The 15,570-nt window shown below is 32.5% G+C and overlaps 1 protein-coding gene across 1 annotated transcript in view; it reads left to right on the forward strand.

Moving 5' to 3' along the window:
- The window catches only part of LOC136990076 (bone morphogenetic protein receptor type-1B-like), a 47,323-nt gene that overhangs the window by 12,816 nt on the left and 18,937 nt on the right, over positions 1-15,570 (forward strand). Inside the window, 1 exon segment of the mRNA XM_067288424.1 lies at positions 10,778-10,950. Coding sequence (XP_067144525.1) covers positions 10,778-10,950 — 173 coding nt within the window.

Consider the following 15,570-nt stretch of genomic DNA (forward strand, 5'->3'; position numbering starts at 1 on the left):
TTGTACTTACAAGATGTGATTAATGTATGTTTACTGTCTTTACTCATGTAACAGGGATAGATCATCAGAAGAATAGTATTGAAATTGGTTTTTAAGAGCAATTTTTTTAATGGTTAGGCCATTTACATACATTTTCATACATCTATGGATAAACATATCAAAGTCTAGTATGTGCAATTCATTCTGCAATGGATATTTCTTCTGAAGCAACAGTATTATCAGAAAATCATTCTGTAACTTATTTCATGACCAAAACCTCAACTGCAGCTCAATCCACTCCAACCACAGCACATTCTGTAATCTTTTCTGGAACTGCAACCTTGACTGTATGGATTGGTAAAATGGTTTGGTTAAGAGATATATGGTTGATGTTACAGTTGTGTAATGGAGAAAAGATTATGGAATGAATTCTAATTGAAACATTGGCTGTGGAGTGAATAGTGAATTTTGACTGCAGAAAAGGACATCATTATTGACTTTGAATGATAGTCAAAATCTTGTGTATTGTATTTTTTTTTTTTTTTTTTAAACCTGTGGCAAGTAAACTGTTCATTTCTGGACAGAATGTCCAGAACAGTTTTATCCTGCTTTTTTTCCAACTTCTTTTCACAATTTTTTTTGAAGTGTACAATCCAGTGACTTATTAGAAAATATATTTGGGCCAAAAATACTGTTTTTTAAAATAATTCACATATTTTTAAACTAACAACTGTGAATAGAAAAAAAATACTTTTCCTACAATTGTTGGTTTAAAAATATGTGAATGATTTTAAAAAATGGTATTTGTGAACCAAGTATATTTTCTAATAATTCTTTGAAGTGCACACTTCAGAAAAAATTGTGACAAGATGGGGGGGAAAAAGGCAGGACAAACCTGCAACTGTTGAGTTTTTCAACCTGGTGTGTTACTCACTTATGATTCATTTATAGAACTTGATATATAACACATACAGAAAAGTTTAAACAATGATATCTTGTAAACTACTTTTCATTGGCTTCAGATGTTACCATGCATTAGTGCAAAGGATATAGTAAAACATATTTTAAAATTTCAGTAAAATCAAGCATGACAAAAGTTTGGATGTTTCCTTGTTAGACATGCCACTGTCATATTTACAACTCTAAGTGAAATGGCTCTGCTCTGCCAAATGGCATTACAGAGTACTTAAGAGACTATTTTAATCATTGGCAGTTGATCACCTACGGTGATATTAAAGTGACTGAACAACAAAGTTAGACCGAGTTATATGCTTGGGCTCTGGCAGTACAACCCAATGGGGACCAGCCTTTCCTCACTTTCAAGTCCAACTCTCTTACCTTGACATATAGTTTTATGTGCAGTCTTTACTGCACTGGAATGCTCTACCATTGAGAGTATTACTCACTCTATCAGTCAGTGAGTTCCTCCTCCCCTAGATAAGGGAGACTCTGCTCAGTGCATCCACAAGACTATAGGTCAAAGAGACCCAAAACAGTTTCCATTGATTCCTGTACTTAGTATCTCTAAGTTTCCTGTACTTGTTGTGAGCATTCGAAGTACTTGGTTTTTGAGCTTGTTCTGTTCCAACCAGTGTGATTAGTCCTTTTATGGAAGCTATCTGTTAAGGGCACTCAAGTACGTAGTATCTCGTGTCACCGTCCAGACACCCACAAAAGCAGCAACCATCTCCTTGTCTGAATTTGTACTTGAAATGGGAAATTTGTAATTGGACACTGACCCTGTCCCATAAGGACTTGGGTCAGTGTTCAATTACAACTGATGTTTGGCCAACTTCAGGCATGAAGGCATAGATTGACCTACCTACTGTACTGAGTTTCCAATGCTCTTGCCAGTATGTCATCGATCATTGCAGTAGAGTACCTCTGATCTCCAGTACCAATCAGTCTCAGTGGTACTTGTTTGCTCAAGGCCTGAAGTGACTACTGGCTGTCATAGTATACTGTTCTGGCTTGGGACCCAGATGGTATAGGATCCACTGGGATGCTCTCGAAAGAGCTACCATTTCGGCCTGAAACATGGACGCCTCTTTGTTCAGTCTGACTGACAAACTGTACACTAGAACTCTGTCATTATAGATGCAGTACACAACGCCTACTTGACTGCTGTCTTTCAAACCATCAGTGTAGATCTCAACACCGGTTATTGTCACCGACATCCCAGTCAATTCCAACACTTTGGCTTGTGTGGATGCTCCATATGTCTGATTGACATGAGAGCTTTGTTTCTAGGAACATCTGATTACTTTGTTTTGCCTCTTTTCCTTCCATTGTTGTTCTGTAGAAGGTTGCTTCCTGGCTGACTACTAAGGGCAAGGGTAGCACCAGGACTGCATCTGTGGACACAGTTCTGTACACTCTAATGACCCATAGGGTGGCAGGTCTCTGAATACTTAACAGCGTCCTGCTTTGCTTCACATTGGCAGAGTCTTTCTGCCAAATACTAGTCATAGCAGATCATGCGCTCCAGGGCCATTTTGTTAGACATGCCATTCAAAAGTTGTCCATGTGAAAAGCTCCATGCCACTCAGTAGTGGCCACTTGTGAGATTCCATGTGTCCTTGCTGTGATGTGCAATACTAGTGCTCATATGAAAGTGTCTTCAAAATACTAGGATTTTAATGGGGAGATGAATAGACACAACTGAATGGTGTCATTCAGTGGCACAACCAAGTGGTCTATCTAAAAGCAATCTAAATGTATAGTCACTACTCGTTGAAAATTGCAATAAAAATGATGATGATGATTTAATAACATATGTAATGCAGTAATGAACCAATTTATCCAGCTACCAGAAAACTGGCTACTTTTAAATTTGGTAGGCTGTATCACATCTGTAGTTCACTATGCAGCCACTTTATTCTGTTTTGGTGGTGTACCCAAGTTGTATTATGTTCTTTACTTCATTTAATTTTTATCCTAAACATTATGCTATAGAGTGTCTTCTACATTTTAAGAGGATAAATAATGATCAAACAGACCTTAGTTTATAAATGTATTCATTTGTATCTCTTAAATACAATTTTGTTTTAACTTTTCACTTTTTTTTTTTTTTTAAATGCAGGTATCCCTTGTACAATATGGTTCACTCTAACACAGTTCAAGAAATGGGGAAATTCCCTGTACAACTTGGTATTCTTACATGGATTTGCTTTCTATCACAGTTTGAGAATTAGAGACAAGACTGTACAAAATGTTACAATTTTTTAGTGCAAACACTGTCATTCAATATTTTTTTTATTCAACCAAACATGTATGTTGTTTTACCCAGTTTTTTTCAATGAGAACTGATTGTGCAATTTTTCTTCTTTTTGTCCTTGCTTCCTGCTGTAGCTTTCCTGTAAACCAAGTGTCATTAGGGATAATGATCTAAATGAACCTAGAAGACTGTTGCTGCATTTTGTTTTTATAGATTAAATTAAAAGTTACTATATAAAAAGATTAAATTTTTAAAGATCTTTTAGGCAAATGCAAACAAATGAAAATATCAGATTTTATGAAAAAAAGTAGAGAAATATCAAGGTATTTCTGATGCTTCTGATTAAAGTCAACAGGAAAGTGATGATGATGATTTACCAGAAACAAAACATCCTCATTTAATGGTCTTTAGCAGTGAAAAAGAATTAATGTTAATGTGCAGTAGTTTGATTGTGATTGTAAGTTAATTATTGATTACTTCAATGAACATATTTCTCATAATTACAAAAAAGAATGATATACTTTTGCTAACTTTTGGAACCTAATTCTATATTTTGTACCAGTCCTTTGTTTCATGTAGCACAGATTTACATAACACAGTACTTTTTCAGAACATAACCATTGTGTTATACAGGGGATATCTGTATATATTTAGTCCATGACCAGAAATCCAAACCACTTTCAGTTGCAAGCTTACCAGAATATTGATCCAATGCTGTAATAATAATGCAGTATTATTATTGAAAAATAAAACAGAAATAAAGCAATAAACTATGAACCCAAATATATGTGAAATATGATTGGTTATTCTTGCCAAGTATTATATCAAATGAGATTCTTAAAGAATTTAAGATTGAATCATTTTACCTTTTACAATGTATTTAATTTTAATAAATTAAAGGGACTGAAGAGGAGAAAATAAGCTTGAAATACCGTAATTACTCTAAATAAAAAACTTCTTGAGTGTGGCTTTCTAAATAAGAGAAGTAATATACAAGTTTAAAAAAAAACAAATTTCAATATGAAGAAAAGAATCGTCATTTGATGGCCATTTTGATTTTTGACACTCACAAAATTAGAACTTAGGTAACAGGTTCAAGGTACATTGTTGACTTCACCTCGGCACTGTTTGGATGTATATGTTTAAAATTAGAACTGTTGTAAAACAAGAAAAATAAAGTAAATAAGGAGAATCATTATTTGATTTTTTTTTCATTTTGCTTGTTTTATAACAGCTCATTTTAATGTAATTACAAAATAACATTTTTATGTTTGAGACAATACCTTCTAAACTACATATGGAAAAGTAAGGCTGAATTTCTATGCCTGTGAAATAATTTGTTGTGAATAAAGTAGTCAAATTTCCATGTACTGAGAATTTCTGCAGTTTATTTTACAATTGACACACATTTTGTTATATCTATCTTTATCTACTGTATCTATATTCAGTTTATGGCATCTGACATTGCCTTCTGATCTCCAGGATTTTTCCTGGAGCTCTGTTGCAGTGTCATTTTGTTTTTTTTTTTTTTTAACTGGAGGTAGGGTGTCGGCCTATCATCCAAACCCCCAACCTGGAGGACCAGGGTGTCTCTTTTTGTCTGGCACCTACTCTTTGACCTATCTGGCTAGGGTGGCCCTACCAGTAGCTAAGCTAATGCTAGTATAGCTCTTCAAGTCATTGGTGTATGCAAGCTCCTCCACCACAACAAGGTAGAGACACCATTGGAGAAGACATATGTTATTTATAAAATAACTAGCAATTTTGTTTTGAAACAGAGATACTAGAAAGATGTGTGTATTTTGTTATGAGTCTTAAATTAAGACAAATCATCAGCACACTGTAATCTACCACATATTTATAAAACTGAAAAAATGGAATAAAGATCAGTTGAGTCTCTTTCTTTTGCCATCCTAATAGTATAGTGCAAACCAAACTGTTTCATATCTTTATCTTTCATCTGTCATCAAGCATGTTGTTTATGAATCTGAATCTTTCTATTCTTGTTCCATCAGAGGTATGCAGTGACGTGCCATGACATTTGATGATAGAGAAGGTGTGTTTCTGTAAGAAGTTGACTTCCAGGGGCAATCAATTAATTGCGCATCAGTAATGGTCTAGGGTCTATTTGTATTCGTTTGTTCGATAAGCCGGTAAAAACCATAGACTTCTATTAAAAACACATTTATAGATTATCTGACATACATAATAAATAAACAAGTTCAATATAATTACCTCTGTTATTAGATTCAATAGATTCCTTATGCCCTCTAAATGCCGATTCTTGCTTTGATAAAAAACATATAACATCTATTAATTTAGATTTTATAATATATCTATTAGTCATAACTATCCTGTTGTAATTTTCAATATTTATTTTATATTTTTACTATTGTTAAATTCTATTCTGCTTTGATTTCCAAAATTGCTTCACTTTTACAAAAGAATCAATGTGACATTTACAATTTGTGTGTCTTTTGCCAGCTTTATTCAAATTATTTAAATCATCCAAGCCCTTCTTATTCCACACACTAATTTCATTTGAAAATAGTAGGCAAGGCCAACAAAGCAATTTTTCCATCCACAAAGCCATTTTATGTCTTCATAAATTTAATTGTGAAAATGTCGAACAAATTTTTTGTTGAAGTATTTATATTTAATTTGGGCATTGGTCTTTCTCTTTTAATAATGTTTTCTTTTTCATTATATGGTCTTGAGCCAAAACTTTTTAAAATAAATTTTCAATATCACAATTACATTCTGAATTGCTAGCCATGATATAAGGGCTAAAATTAAAAATAAAATTATAAAAACTTACTTGGTGAAATAAAATGTGTGGTGGATATACATACCTGGTACAAAATATTCTTCAATTGTATGAATATACTTTCAAAGAGAATTATAATTAAATATAGCTTTGTAAAGAAACATACATAAAAATAACATAAAATCTTCTTTTCTTTTTAAATCTTAAAACAATCCACTTAGTCAAATAGCTCCCTACGAGTGGCTAATGATGGAATCAGAGATGGTCCTGTAGGTGTGCAGTGCGTGCATGCACGCAGGCTGCCAAATCCAAGGGTGCCGATACTGGTCAATGTCAAATGCCTCTTTTGTTGCATCACTAGTATACCTCAAAAGACACAACAAATTTTTATGACAACGGATACATAAATCGTAAATTTAAGGAATATAAATTCTAGAGCTTTATTTGTACCTTGTGCATCTCATTCATTAAATTTAGCTGTAAATGATTCTGCCAAAGTAACATTGTTTTTTTTAACATTGTACAAGAATTGTACACATTTTTTTCTACATCCTCTTATAGATGGGATGTATTAAATTGTAATATCACTAGTTTAACATTGAAATCTGTAAGTAATACGAGACGGGAGTGCAGAATAAAAGCAGAATAAATATATCAAATATTTTTATGGATTTTTTTAAACTCCTGTCAACTATACAGAACTATCATAAAAACATACCAGTAAATTCCTATTGGTTGGGTCAAGTTATAAATCTAGTCTACTCATGATTTACATAATTGGGTGAGGGCAGCCGAATATCTAGCAGGCAGGCGGCTAACAGCCCAGAACCAGTCCTGGATAGAATCATTGGAAGCGTTATATGATATTTTGGTGTGTAGCTTCCACCAGTTAAACTGGGTTAGGTTGGTGCTCTGTAAAGTGCCATGTGCAAATGCCTATAATCTGGCTGCTTTACACCATTCAGTTATTTTTGCCGTGGAAGCCGACCCAGTTTCGACAATACAGTGCTTCCATTCCACCACTGATATTTGAATATACAATAGCAATCTTATCGTTTTTTTCACGTGTAGTATAGAAATTTGTAAAAAGATACATAATGCGGTTATAATAAAATATTAATTTTAATTAATTCAAAGTACGTTAAAATATGAAAATAATCATGCGATATGTATTTATATTCTAGAAAATACAAGGGAAGCAGTGCTTCCACCGCTTCCAAGGATGGCATGCCACTTGAGATATATGACTCTATAGAAATACTTGTAATATTGAGATTTAGATGAATATGAAACTTATGAACCTGAAAGTGTCAATAGTGCACTAAGTAAACTTAAGGATCTTGTGAGAGATCTAAGCATACAAAAAGAGGCAAGAACATGATATTTTTCAATGGAGATTGGCAAAACTAGCTAAACTTTAATTTTTTAATATTTTGTTGTCAATTCATGTTTTTCTTATTTTCGTTAAAATATGAAACACAAAATATTTACCGTATTTTACGGACTATAAGACGCTACAGACTATAAGATGCACCTTAATTTTTAAGCAATTTAAAAAAAAAAAAATACCTATAAGACGCTACGAGAGTATAAGACGCACCTGAATTTTGGAGGCAATTTTTCGAAGAAAAAAGTGCGTCTTATAGTCCGTAAAATACGGTATTAGTATTCTCAATCTAAGTAAAAAGCTTGTATCTCTGACATAACGGAAAAATAGATAAAATTTTAAAATATGTAAACAAAGGTTATTAAAAAAAAAACAAATATTTGTTTACAGCTCACATTAACAAATTTCATTTCATACAGTCATGTTGTTGTGAAAACAAACTTTGTTTTTTTAATTCATAAACTTCTGTTGTGTGTAAATTTTGTATAAGCTGAATTTTCTGTTTTTAATTTATTTTATTTGATGATCTACATAGAAAATTATAATCCAAACATTTTTGAAAATATCCAAAAACTAAAGTGATATCAAACTTCAATTATTTATTGTGATATCATCACAATGCTTGGCTACAATTTTTAATCATATTTTCTAATTTATTTAATTTAAAATATATGCTCTCTACCTCAAATTAGTAGTGTTTGCCCCTGTACATCATACATTTCCTGATGATAACAGTCATGCTGGTTATCTAACTTACTTTCAGGGGAAAATTTTTGAATTAAAATAACATGACTTCTGGTTTGCATCAGAAGTTCATATATACTTAATCCAGGCCTCTTGCCCCTAATCTTTCCATATCTGGCCTTGGCTTTTATCTATTTAACTCCATTCTCGAGATTAAGGAAGGACAGCTTCCAAACGGATGGCAGTGGGAATTTATAGGTCTACAATTTTTTCAAATTGTAGCTCAATTAAACTATTAATACAGCTAACTAATGAAGTTAGCCCTATTATTAAAACTGAAATTTTGATTAGAAAGTTATATATACATGGTTCATTTATAATGGTCCTGACAAATATTTTGTAAAATGTGTGTCCAATTAAAATATTGATCAGAATAAAAATTATTTACTTTTATGGAATCGAAAAAACTCCTTAAAAATTAAGTGACTCCTTTACCCTTCTTAACAGGGACAGTGGAAACTTTAGAATTTTAAATAGACCCCTTTTTTATTCTCCATTAAAGAATAATAATGTTTTATTTAAAACATTTTTGGAAAAATTGTTAATTTCAAAAATTATTGTGACCAGAGGGGTCGGAGTCTCTTTGACCCTTCGTCAGGATGTGACACCACTGAGTCTGTCAAGACTCGGAAATCGTGATGGAGGTTCTTACGTCACGCGAGAGGTCACGGGTGAGCGGATACGTTTGCCGTGGAGGTGGAGGTAGGAGAACCGAGGAAGTGAGTCACTCGGGACACTGGCTAAGTAACAAGAATAACTTTAATAAAAATGTATAAAAAATTACAGCACGACGCATAGCTAACAATGATGTACTCCTAGATACACGGAGAGAGAGAGTTTACAAACGCTTTGCGAGTTGATAAATACCTTGGTTAAGGAGATGTGAGAGTTCCTTGAGCCGCCGGGTATCCATGATCCTAGACGGTATATTCCACAGAGGTTTACAATCCAGAGAATAAACAGTCCACAATATAAAATAATCCACACGGTACTATTTCCATGGTATTAATTCTCGGTCTTCTAGGTGGGGTCGCTTCGGAAGTAGATCGGAAGGTTGCAGGAAGTTTTCCAGGGTTGGACTCGCGGTGGCTAACCAAACGACGACTGCCTGGATTTGTCATCATTCCCTCGTATTATTTTTCCACTTGGGTTTTTTCCATGAGGTCAGAATCTCGTTGTTAAGGGTCGGGTGTCCAATACGTGAATTACTTCTGAAAGTTCCGGGTGACATACGCCTAACTAGATGGATCATCTTCAACGAGGAAGCAAGTTTGTGGGAAATAATTTTTATGGTTTTCAACAAATCTTTTGATAAAATGGTGGAGGGAAAAAATCGAAAAAGTTTTGATTGAACACCTTCGTCCATTCGTCTGTCACATTATGAACATTTTTACTCTTTTTTACTTTCCCAGCTATGTTATAACAGAGGGAAAGTATGGCAATCGATTAAAAAAGGATCCCAAGATTTTTACCTTTTTGGATTTGGGACTTTGAAACATTGAGAAATACAAAAAAAAAGAAAAAACTTTGGGGGGTTTTTTCTGTATGTATGAATGTTTGTATGTGGGGGGATATAATTTTGTTCATCCTCTTTGATGCTTAATAACTCCTGTGCTTTTTCTCAAAAATTTCTGAAATTTTGCGGGGAAGTTTGTGTATTAAGCGCATTGATGCTATTAAATTTTGGTTGATAAAGATTGAGGGGTGGGGAAATAAAGGGGAGTTGTGTGTCATGTCTCAAGTAGGGTTACACTTAATGACAATTTTACTTGTTAGCATTTACAATTTTTTTTATAAAGTTTGTCCTTACCGTCAAAATTAAGTTTTTTGCCATTTTATAATAATTAAAAATATAAAAAACTTTTTATATTTTTAATTATAAGAATATATATATATATATCATAACAGATGGTTCCACACACAGTTTTAACAGTTTTAAATGTTGCTGGGAAAGTTAAGCAACTTGTTCAAAAAGTATTTTTTCAACAGTAGAGAAAATTTATTATAAATAATAATAATTCAATGCTCAAAATTAGTATGTTTTTTATTTTTGTCAGTCAGTGAAATGTCAGTTGTATGCATGATGCATACAACTCATGATACATAATAAGGGCAGTACACCTGCCCTTATTATGTATCATGAGTGTTGAGGAGTACTGCAAACTCAAATAAATAACTGTTGCTTAAAAATAGTTATAGAATAAACAAATAATGCATTTGATTCATTAACTTTAAAAACGTTTTAAAAGATTCATGGAGCCCTAGAATTTCAGTTGCAGAAACTTATGGCCCCACAGATCCCACTTTGGGAAATACTGAATTTTATCAAATCATAAAAAAAGCTTTTATTTTAACTGTTACTTTTTGAAAATATGACTAAAAAGGCTCATAACTTGAAATTAACATTTTTGGCAAAACATATTTTAAATAAAACTTTTATTATCTTTTGATGGAGAATCTAAAAGTAGAAAAAAAATAGGGGTCCTATTTGAAATTATAAAGTTGCCCTTTCCCTTAATGGGAGCAAGGGGTGGCATAATTTTTATAAAATTTAAAATGCTTTTTGAAGATAGGTATTTTTATCTGAATGCATATTTTATGAGATACTTGTCAGTCATTATAAATGGACTGCCCCATATAAAATAGATAATGATTTTTATTACATGTGTTTTAATTTGTACAGGTTTAATATGTTATTGTGCTGGAGAATGTCCCAATTACGAACCAAATGGTTCTTGTATAGCCATGCCTGGTAGTCAGTGCTTTAGTGCTGTTATAGAAGTTCAAGAAGATGGTGTTGTAGAAGAAGAAAGAACATATGGATGTCTTCCACCAGAAGAAACAGGTTTTATGCAGGTAAAAACAGGTTTATTTCATTATCTTTATAATACTTAATGATTCAATATAAGTAAATAATAAATAAATCACTAAGATACTTTTAATACTTTTTAAATTAGTTTAGTTATTTATTTTGTACTATTATTTGCTTTTGAATAAATCAAAAATATAATTTAATCCATTTATTATAGTCACTTTGGATACTGATAACAATAAGTGAAAGATAACATTAAGCAAAGGAGAAATACTACAATTAGTGGAACTTTTTGTTTTATTATCCTTTCATTAAAAAGGATGTTAAAAAACAATAAAAAAAACTTGTATAACTTAAAGATTTATTATTTATTATAATTATTATTGATTAACAGTAATTTATCCAGTATTGTTCACTCTGTATTCTTTAACTAGTGTATAGTTGAAGTAAGAAATTCCAGTAATTTCGAACCATTGTATTGTGAGTAAATAATGGTTAGAACAACAATTAACATTTAAAGCACTGGCTAACAGTGATAAAAATTGTACAAAATCAACCACATAGTAATGTTCAAAATGACCCACTCAGTCGGTTTGACGAAAAACACAGATTTTATATTTACAGTAAATATACAAAGTAATCCAAATTAGAGTTACAATTAATTATGCACAAACACTAGTCTGAACAACAACCGACTATTCCCGTACAAATTCGTCGAAAGAACTCCTTACGAACAAACAGACTTGTAATTAACAAAACCTCCGAGTCAGGAACAAGTTCGTACACAAACACGTAACTTCCAACGAGAGAGTTAGTTAGCACCTCGATAACGACGATCTCCCTTGATCCGATCCGATCCGATCACCTCCGATACGATCACACCATGCCAGCCGATCGCGATACGAACTTAAATAGTCGACGGCGTTCGAACCCTGTTCCAATCAAATTTGAATGTTCTTGCAACGGCCGCCAACGGTCACTTCCCGCCGGCCAATCGTCCGATGGTCGACGATTCGAAACTTAACGGTTCTTCCCACGGAAGTTCCTAACGGTCGTTTCTACCGGCCGATCCTAACGACTTTTCCGTTATGACAGTTTGTTATAACAAACAGGTGGGAATCGCGCGTCTTGGCGATTCCATACCTTACACACATGATGAGGAAAATAGGGCAAAAAAAAAAAAAACAGCTTTCCCCCTATTTACCTGATGAGAATTGTGCCATAGAAGCACAACATAGAGAATGGTGACATATGGTAGTTGACCTCCATAGAGGAGATGAGGATGGACCTGATGACAATTGTAACTGTAACCAAACTCTGATTACAACATGGAAAATTTTATAATTGCATTTAGCTTAAATTTTGAGCCTTGCTAATTCTGGCAAATTAAACAAATGATTACGATATTCATGATTACAATAAGTGGATTCTATTTTATTTAGGTGACTTTTATATGTTCTCTATGAACAATTCTGCCCGAAGAGGACAGTTATATACTTTCGAAAGTACTCAAAAAAATAAATTATTTTTACATAACACTGACAGACAATGGTATACGTTGTTTTTTTCTATTAATATTTGGCATGTATAGCTATTTGAAACTTTGACTTTTAAAACTAAAAATTCTAAAATTTTTATTCTGTTGTGAGTTGCCTATAAAGTTTGTCATTTTTATAAGAGAGACTGTCTCTTGGCCACTATTTTGATACAACTGAATCTGAAAATAGCTTGACTTTATTCAATAGGAATTTTGTCATTATACAATAATTCACAATTTAATTTAAGTAGTGATGTAATATTTTAGTTAATTTCTTCCTCTATATAAATAAATTAATTTTTTACACTGGCACACATCATGTACCTGTTTTTCTATCTAGGTACCTGTTTAAAAGATTATATAAGTGTACAACAGGAAAAAATAAAAATAAATGAACAAAATTAAAATAAGATGTGATTATTAAATATTTTTATAATTTAATTTTTTTAGCAGTTTTTAATTGAATGTTCTTTGTAATAAATTATTGTTTTCAAGTTTTAAAAGATTGACTTGAAAATTAAAATTTTTAATTAGTTAAAATTGTTAAATCAGTGATTCTAAAAAGTTATACTATTGGTTAAAATAAAATTAAAAGGCAATCAATTAGATGAACAATATTTATCCAAACATAGTCTACTTAGTTATAAAAAACGGGTTAATGTTACCCTACGTGTCAAAGGTGGCGGCTCGTCTCCGATTCCAGCAGTCAGAAGACAGGGAACAGTGGGGACGCGCATTCGAACCTAACCTAACCTATTCCAATAAATTACCATAATTATTAGCAACCAAATTATTAGAATAGGTTAGGTTAGGTTAGAACGTGCGTCCCCACTGTTCCCTGTCTTCTGATTGCTGGAATCGGAGACGAGCCGCCATCTTCGATATCTAGGGTAACATTAACCAAAAACAGTATTGATTAGGACTGACACAACACTTGTACAAAACTACAAAATAAAAATAAGCTAATCAGTACTTATCAGTTTGTATTTTTTTATTATTAAGCCATGCACTTTTAAAGGTAATTAACTTTCAAAAATATTTTCAAAAATTCAAACGAAATAATAAAAATAACTTTTAAAATCAAATTAAAAATGAACTTATTTGTGTTTTATGATGAACTTAAATTAACCATTAATATACTTGAATAATAATTCTAAACTAGTTTGGCCTGACACGCTTATGCCAAACTAGTTTGGCCTAGGCAAAACTAGTTTGGCGTAAAATCGGGTTTTGCCGGTAACATATATATTTTTTAATTTAAAATATGATGTTCTATTAAATAATTTATCCCTTGGAAGCATAGCCTGAATATTTTATGACATTCTGCCTTGTGATGCATTTGATGATAATTTTTTGTATAAATAATTAGAATACTTTTTAAAATGTTAACTTCTAAAATTGTTCTTATTAGTTTATCATGTAATTTGAAGTTTGTATGCTTAAATTAACTGTAACTGTCAGTAAGAAAATAAATGTCTGTGTTAATTATTGGAACATTAAAATTGAAAGAAAGACACAATATGATCATGATTTACTGTTTATGATATGATTTTAAGTGATTTTAAAATAACATGATCTTCAAATGCAAAAGAACCATAAATGTTATTACACATGTAAAAATTAAAATTAGTGCACTATATGAATTAATGCAAAATTTTAAAACATACAAAATTATTAACTGTAACAATGAAAAAAAAAAGCAGTGAATGACACTTGTATTTTTTACATTTCTAATATACAAATATTTTTCAATTGAGTTTTTAAAGAAATTTTTTCATACATTACAACTAAATTTTTGTTATAAATTTTATTTCATTTTATCTTATGTCAGTAAAAATAATAAAATACTTAACATAAAAAGTTGTTTTCAATTGGTAATACCTTGTATGTTTAAGGAACAAATCTTGAATTTCAATGTATTTTTATATTGTGTGAATTATTGTTTGTGAACTCTCCAGAATAAACTCCTGAATAAATTATACCCACATTTTAAGTCAACATTGTACTAATTTTTATATACTATAATTAATTGATTTAAATATGCTTATTGGCAATTGTCTATCTTTGCTTAAATTATATGGGGTAAAAAACAAATTAATATGAATTGTTGAAAAGTCAGAAACACTGAATGCCTATGGATGTAAAATGTACAAAAGCCATGCATTACCCAAATCTTGGGTACATGGATAACACCAAAAAACAAAAAGATTATAGAAATTTTTGTATTCACTTAGTGTTCAGTAGTAGTGCTGAATTTACACCTCCAAATTCTGCTTACCAAATTCCACACAACAAATAGCACCCATTTTCATTTCAATCATTAGAATTTTATGGTTTTAAAACGACATATCAGAGTTCCTCGATTCATTCAATGATAATCCTTATGGCATGACCTTAAAGATAGACCAGGCTCACACTTCAGAGGCACATTTCCTCGACATCAACATCAAATTCGACCAAACAACCACCCACACGGAAGTCTACCGCAAACCAGAGGCGGAACATCTCTATATACCGGTAGGATCCTGTGACCCGCCACACTATAAAATGGCAGCCTTCAACGCTTTAATTAAGAGGGCACATACACACTCGTCCTCCCAGAGATCTCTCCAAGCCGAACTCAAACGTATAGAACACATAGCCGAGAAGCACGGCTACCAAGGGATTACACGTAAATTGGTCCGCAGACAGCAACGCCAAGAACTACAACCTAACCAGCTTCCCAATGAAGTTACTCCTAGTTTCATACCGGTCACATACAATCCATACTTTAAAGCAATATACAGAACAATAGCTAAGAAAAAGAATATCCGCATCGCCTATAGAAGATGCGCTACAATTTCAGATATATTAAGGAACGGTAAAGACACTTCCAACAAAGAACGACTTCCGGGGGTATACTCCATCCCGATTATGGACCATAGAACGGACAGAAGCCTGGTCTACGTAGGGTCCACGAAACGCTCCCTGGAAGTAAGACTAAAAGAACACGCAAGTGATATTTTACACGCGAGGTCCACCACCGCTCTAGCTATCCATGCCTCAGATCCGGAAGTAGAACCTTTACTCAATCAAGCCAAACTAATTCGCACAACTCAATGCGTACACCATCTTAGATGGCTAGAAG

This window comes from Centruroides vittatus, unplaced genomic scaffold (genome assembly GCF_030686945.1).
Source record: "Centruroides vittatus isolate TY-2023 unplaced genomic scaffold, ASM3068694v2 scaffold_861, whole genome shotgun sequence".
NCBI classification, from domain to species: Eukaryota; Metazoa; Arthropoda; class Arachnida; order Scorpiones; family Buthidae; genus Centruroides; species Centruroides vittatus.